Genomic DNA, 7525 nt, shown 5'->3' with positions numbered 1-7525 from the left:
TAATTTCTTTTAGCGCCTATATTTTTAAAAATTCATTTGTACTCATAATTTTTAATCTTTTATCTATACCCTAATTTATTTATAATGTACCCATTCTTCTTTATTAATCTACCACTTTGTTATATGTGAAATGTACCAATTTTTTTGTAAAATGTACCAATTTTTTTAACACTATGGATACATTCTTTTTCCATTTATTATTTCTTATTTTTACATAGTTTTTATCCATTTATTCAATCAAAATATTTGAATTTTTTTTATTGTAACCGTTTCTAATAGTATTATAATGAGAGATTTAAAATTTATAGGATTATAAATCTCATAAAATATCAAACAATTAATGTCAAAACTATAAAAATATAAATATTAATAGTAATATAATGAGGTGTACAAAGTCTGAGGACCTTGATCAAACTTTGAATACTATTAAGGTTTTAATTAAAGAATGTTAAGAATTAGGAACCGTATCCAAAGTATCCCTTTTTGTATTTTGCCAAAGCTGAAGGTTGTTCATGAGGAAAATATATCCCTACAAAAATAGTAGGATTAAGGGACATTCATTTTTCTTTCATGGTTAACCTTCAACTTGAACAAAATAAGGAAATTGTCATTCATTTTTTTTCTTCCAAAAGTGGTGTGGTGTCATTGAAGTATTGGACTATCGAAGGAAAAAAAATAAATATTTAAACAGGTAATTATCGTCAAATTCTAGGTTTGTTTTGGTCAAATATTAATTAGCAGATATACATGTTTGCAGAGGAAGTCAAATTACATTAATTGTGGTTCATCAAACGAAGCATGAAATATTTATCCCATTTATGAGAAGCAAGTTCTAATGCACTTGGATGGTAAGCAAAAAGTATGACAAAATGGTTAGAATTGAAAGGGATGGTACTATTTATACACCTTTTTGATCTCTTATGTACTTTTTTTTTTAATTTTTGATCATTCAATTGAATAAATCAAATAAAATCAAAGTATATAGATTAACAAAAGGGTATGAGAAATGAAAAAATAAGTGTAAATACCACCATCCAACTTAAAAATGATGGCACCCAATGGAGTCACTCCAGCGGCACATAGCTGCCCCTAAAAGCATCTTTATAGAGTAGGCAAATGAATAGCCAAATTTTTTTTTTGATGAAGCTCTAATAGAGTAGTCAATTTATAATAATGTATTCTACGTGTAGGCAAAACTAGATCTCACATCTCTATTTATAATAAAGTATTGTATGTGTGAGGAAGAAGACAAAGGTAAAAAAGATCAGTAAATATCAAGGATGAATGAAAATAATAAAATAGAATTTTACTTAGTTGGTTCTCGTAACATGACACATCAGCCATAATAGTACAATTTTGCATATAATGTTTGCTTACATCATTGCAAATGCTCTAAACCATATCCGATGGAGATTTTTGAGAAAGAAAAGTTGAACTCGAGATGTAGTAGATTAAGAAGTAAAAAACTAGGGAAAATTTGAAATAGGTCCAATTTTATAGACCATTTTTTGAAATAGGTCCAATTTTTAGTGATTTTTGACTTTTGAAATAGGTCCAATTTTTAGTTACTTTGAACCCATATCAAAAAACCCCAAAAAAACTATTTACGAAGACAATCCGACATTTTTATATAACGAGTACACTGTTATTATTGTGTTTTGGGTCATTAAATAAGGATCATGAAAAGAAAATTCAGAGTTTTATCGCAGTTAACTTGTTGCATGTAAGTTTAGTTTTTTTCGTGTAATTGAAGAGAAAAGATAAAGGGCAATTGTGTACATTTATGAAAACAGAAAAGAGCAGAGTTATTAAAGCGATATCTGGAGGGAGAGCGGAACCATTTAAGAGGGTAGTTAAAGTAAGTAGGTGAAGCTGGTTCAAAGACTCAGAGGAAGAAGAAGAAGACGAAGATATTTGTTGAAATGGAGTACTCACAGTCAAGCAAAGTATTAGCTGATGATGAGGAGGAGTTGATGGAGAAGAGAAGTTACCGTATATTTCCATGCCACTTCCTTGAAGAAGCAGTCAGGGCTTTCTTCAAGTGTTTGGGTATTGAGACTAAATATCAGGAGGACAAAGAAAACCCCAAGAAAGCTACTCCTGCTTCAACCCCAGAACAGAATGATGCAGATCCATCACTTCCGACGACGGAGGACGATCCTCCATCTTCATCAGCTACAACAGGAACCACAGTTAGTCTCTCAATCTCCCTCTCTCTCTCTCTCTCTCTCTCACATACATATTCTTTAGACATGGTTGTTTGTACTTGTTTATTTTATTTGAAGGATTAACTCCAGAGCGGAATTTGAACTTGAGACATCTTTCGACATTGGAGAGAGAAATACCACTACACTGAGTCTGAATTATAGAGATCAAGTTATGGTAATGAACAAAATATGGTGTTTTTTTTCCGTGCAGGACGAAGTTGCTGCAAATACAACGACAAACTTGAGGGCTCGTGCAAGACCAGGACTAAGCACAGGGGGAGGTGGGAGAATTAATTCATTAAATAATTAACCTCAGTTCATCTTGTTTATACACCCCCTTTATCTTCTGTGGAGATATCTATGGTTAACAAGTCTGTTAATTAAATATCTATGTATATAGGTAATCTCCTGCGTTTTTTTTAGTTCTTTTTCCTCTCCTTTTTTTATTTTTTTATTTTTATTTTTAGGTTTGTTTTTAAGTTTGTATGAGATATTGCATCGTGTGATTGTGTTAAATGAAAGGAAACTCTTTCCAACGAATATTCAGCATATGCTGTAGAGTGACATGCAAAAATATGGGAAAAAGATTCTCGCCGAGGATCCTAGAGATCCTGATTATAAATCATTTTGAAAATTTAAAATTTAAAATTAAGTATAAATAATACTTAACGAAAATTAACCGTATAATATACAATTAACAGTTACAATCATGAAATTTCTAAGATCCTCGTATCCTTTTCCTAAAATATGGTCTCAGAAAAGTTACCATGCACCGCCTTGCACGTTTCTGTTAGCATTTGCATGCGTACATTAAAGTTTTTATTTTTCTTATTTTTCTTATTTTTTTTTGTCTTCCTGCTTCTGGAAGCCTATCCTCTTGTCTCCTAATCTTTCTTTTTTCTTCTTCACTCTCGAACCTCCCCTTTGCTCTCTCCTTTTCTCGTGGTCTCTCTCTCCTAATCTTTACGAAGTCTCTCGCCCCTTTTCGCCATCATCATCACCAGTAGCTGCTAATCACTGGGGTTTTGTACCCACTGGCTTCTGTTAACAGAAATATGAATCTCTAAAGAAATACAAAGATTAAGAGCAAAGCGGAAGAGTAAAGGATTCTCAGATTTCTTAGTAAAATGAAGAATTCTTACAAAACTTTCTTGCTTCATGTGGAAGACTAAATGGCTATATGTACTAACAAATCACAATCACAATTATAATATTACCCTCTAACCTCCTTACTCAATTACCATCTTATCCTCCTTAACAACCTCAATTCCAACTACCTTTCTTTTAACTAACTTGACTCAGCCATGTGTCATTGGTTAATACTCCCCCCTCAAACATAGCGGGGGAAGGCCCAAGCTATGGTTGGGAGTTGCTGTGACCCTGTGATGGAGCTGCATTACTTTCTTTCGCCAACAGTGGTTGATGACTACTCAGCACCCTTGTCTGGAAAGCGCCCAGAGTAAGATGAAGACAGTGTTTTACAAAGATTGGACTGTGAAGACCCTTAGTAAAAACATCTGCAACCTGCTCTTCAGTTGGTATGTACTGCATAGTGATATCACCTTTCTGGACTTTCTCTCGAACAAAATGAAAATCGGTATCCAGATGTTTGATCCGAGAATGAAACACTGGATTGGAGCACAGGGCTAAAGCAGAAAGATTATCACAATGAAGTTTAGGGAGTGGAAGAAACTGATGCACATCTTTGAGTAATGACCGTATCCAATATACATCAGAGGCACAGTGAGCTAAAGCCTTGTATTCAGCTTCGGTTGAATTGCGAGATACTGTAGCTTGTTTCTTTGACTGCCATGAGACAGGATTAGATCCAAGAAACACAACAAAACCAGTAATAGACCTCCGTGTATTTATATCTGCTACCCAATCAGAATCAGAATATGCAGCAATGTTAAAATCAGATGTTCTGGTATACGTTAAACCACAGTCTAAAGTGCCCTGCAGATATCTCATGATTCGCTTCACCAGATGCATGTGCATATCTGTTGGATGAGTCATATACTGACAAACAACATTAACGGAATGAGCAATATCTGGGCGAGTGAAGGTGAGGTACTGAAGGGCTCCCACAAGACTGCGATAATGAGTAGGATCAGCTAAAAGATTGCCTTCATGTACACGTAACTGAGAGTGAGGCTTAGATGGTGTTGATATGGATTTACAAGTCTCCATCCCTACTTTCTTGAGTAGCTCTTTGGCATATTTTGACCGTGTTACCAGTAAAGAACCATCGGAATTATAGTGAATTTGCAATCCCAAGAAATATGTTAATCTGCCCATATCCTTTAATTCAAACACTTTAGCAAGATTAGTCATAACAGATTGAAGCTTGCATGAGGATGAGCCTGTGAGGATAATATCATCAACATAGAGAAGAAGGAGAATAACATCCCCATCATCAACCTTCACAAACAAACTAGAATCTGATAATGCAGTTTGGAAACCAAGTGCAGGGAGAAAGCTTGTGAATTTGGAATTCCAGGCCCGTGGTGCCTGTTTAAGACCATACAAGGACTTAACTAATCGGCAAACATGATTTGGATATGTAAGATCAACAAACCCCTGTGGCTGCTTCATATATACTTCTTCCTCAAGGTTACCATGAAGGAAAGCATTCTTAACGTCCAATTGCCTCAAATGCCAATTAAATTGTGCTGCCAAAGCAAGAATTATCCTGACTGTAGTATGCCGGACCACTGGACTGAATGTCTCAAAGTAATCCAAGCCCTCATTTTGACTGAAGCCCTTGGCCACCAATCGTGCTTTGTACCTGGAAATAGTGCCATCTGAATTCCTTTGGACTTTATACACCCATTTACTCCCAATAACTTCTCTATTTGACGGAAGAGGAACTAGTCTCCAAGTCCCTTGAGCCTTTAAAGCATCAAATTCTTTTTGCATAGCGTTTTGCCATTGAGGGACAGTGGATGCAGCTCGAAAGTGTTTTGGTTCTTCAACTTCTCCAATATCAGCAAGGAAAGAGAAACCACAGTAATCCATAGGAGTATCCGAGACTAAAGTAGAGTCAAGTTGAAGAGATGACAGTTCAGGAAAATGTGCAACAAAAGAAAAGTAATCCTGTCTTGGGATAGCCCCTGTTTTGAGCCTTGTTTGAATTCCAGTAGGCACATTTGAGACATCACAATTACTGGCCATGTCATTAGAAGGGGATAAAGGGAGAATTACCTGTAGTTGTGCAGGATCTAAGATAGGAAGCAAGGGAACTGTACCAGATGAAGTGGAAAGAGTAGGTGTTGATGCAGATTGTGTTTCAAATTCCTGTATTTCTGAGCCTTGATGTAGAGGACCGGATACATGATGAGGAACTTCAGAAGATAGAGTGTGCTCAACTTGACTCGGATGAACCATAGTATTAGGAACTAAATGTCTCATAGGCATAGGGACAAGAATGAACACAGGCACCGATCGAGAACTGGTAGTAGCAGATTGTTCTTTTTGTAATGACTTTGAAAGTTTCATGTAAGGAAACATAGTCTCATCAAAAATAACATGTCTTGAAATTATTGACTTGTTATTTATTGGGTTATAACAAATCACCCCTTTGTAGCCCATTGAATAGCCTAAAAAAACACACATTTCAGACCTTGACTGCAATTTGTTGGCATTATATGGTCTTAACCAAGGATACACAGCACAACTAAACACTTTTAAGGACTTGAGATCAGGTTGTTTAGTATAGAGTATATAATAAGGAGACTCCATAGAATTAGACTTGCATGGCATTCTATTAATAAGGAATACAGAATGTGCACATGCAAAATACCAGAACTCAATTGGTAACTGAGCTGTGATCAGTAAAGTTATTGCAGTCTTTACGATATGCCTATGCTTCCTTTCAACCAACCCATTCTGTTGGGGGTATATGGACATGAGATCATCTGTTCTATCCCTTTTGTACCAAGAAAGGTTTTAAATGAGTGACTAACATACTCTCCACGCCCATCTGATTGTATACATTTTATAGATATTCCAAACTGTGTATGAATGAAATTGTAAAAGTTGACAAACACAGAAAAGAAATCTGATTTATTGCACAGTGGGAAAATCCAAGTGTACCTTGTGTATTCATCAAGAAAAGTTACATAGTATCTATATCCTTCTGAGGACTTTACAGGAGATGGACCCCAAATATCTGTATGAATCTTCTCGAAAAGGGTAGTACATTTATCAATCCTAGAAGAAAAGGGGAGTCTTGACATTTTACCCTTGACACAATGAGTACACATACTATGTTTATCATCTACATCAACTGATTTACTAGACTGTTTCAACATCACAACTATTATTTCATTTGTAGGATGACCCATTCTTTGATGCCAGAGACTAGATTTTACCATTTGTCCAAGAAAACCAGATGACTGCTGAACTGCAGAGTGCACTCCTTTTGAACTTTTGACTACAGGAATTTGAAACAATTGCCTTGGTCTACTCTTTCCGTGGTACAGAGTTTCCCTTGTCTTCTTGTCTTGCACAAAAAACTCACATTCATCACAAATGAACCAGCTATGGTTATCAGCATATAGTTATTGTACAGATAATAAACTTCTGGAAATATGTGGAACATGCAACACATTATTAAGAACAAGATCACTAGATTTAGTTTTCAGAATTGTGGAGCCAGTATTAGCAATAGATAACCCTGTACCATTGCCAACAGTTATTGTTTCGGAACCTTGGAATGGTGTAACTTGATTGAGAGAGTCAACATCGGCAGTGATATGATGAGAAGCTCCAGAGTCAACTATCCAAGCATCATTATGACTAAATTCTGTTGAATGTTGTGCAGCCATAGCATTGAAAGATGGTGGTGGTGGTTGTGCTTGATAAGCATAGTTACTTCTGTGATAACATTCCAGAGCAGAATGACCCCTCTTTCCACATATCTGACACTTAACAATGAAACGAGAAGAATCAACGCCCAAAACATTCACCAAGTTCACAGTTCCAATCAGCCAAATTCTTCTTAAGCTCAAGAACGAAACTTGGTTCTATCTGCTACCACCTATGAAGGGCGATTTTACCAGGTTGGATCAGACAATGTATTACGTATTCCATTAAAGACCAGGCCACACTACTAACGGCTGCCAGAAGTGGAAATAGTACATTGAGAAGCTGATAAATAAGGGTCAATGTGACGAGTATCTTGACAGGTTAATGACACGGCCTACACAAGCAGGGGAAAGCTCCATCACCCCCTGAACCCCGTTAGGGCTTTTCCAAATAAGTTTGAAGTCTCAAGCAGCTCGACAAACAAAACCTTGCAAATTGAGGATTATCCA

General features: G+C 36.1%; 1 protein-coding gene across 1 annotated transcript; it reads left to right on the top strand.

The window, feature by feature from the left end:
- The first annotated feature begins 1922 nt into the window (after window positions 1-1922).
- Window positions 1923-2542, top strand: LOC137727768 (uncharacterized). Its single transcript, XM_068466584.1, has 2 exons — window positions 1923-2192; window positions 2419-2542. Exons 1-2 carry the CDS (start codon window positions 1923-1925, stop codon window positions 2515-2517), a joined length of 369 nt encoding a protein of 122 aa, XP_068322685.1. The 3' UTR covers window positions 2518-2542.
- Window positions 2543-7525: the final 4983 nt, after the last annotated feature.

This window comes from Pyrus communis, chromosome 3, assembly GCF_963583255.1.
Source record: "Pyrus communis chromosome 3, drPyrComm1.1, whole genome shotgun sequence".
NCBI lineage: Eukaryota > Viridiplantae > Streptophyta > Magnoliopsida > Rosales > Rosaceae > Pyrus > Pyrus communis.
This window is presented reverse-complemented; position numbering and strand designations above follow the sequence as displayed.

Excerpts from the sequence above, each read along its gene's own strand:
- LOC137727768 (XM_068466584.1), top strand. The coding sequence starts at position 1,923 with ATGGAGTACTCACAGTCAAGCAAAGTATTAGCTGATGATGAGGAGGAG. Across the intron at positions 2,193-2,418 it reads CAGCTACAACAGGAACCACA|GACGAAGTTGCTGCAAATAC; the intron begins GTTAGTCTCTCA and ends TTTTCCGTGCAG.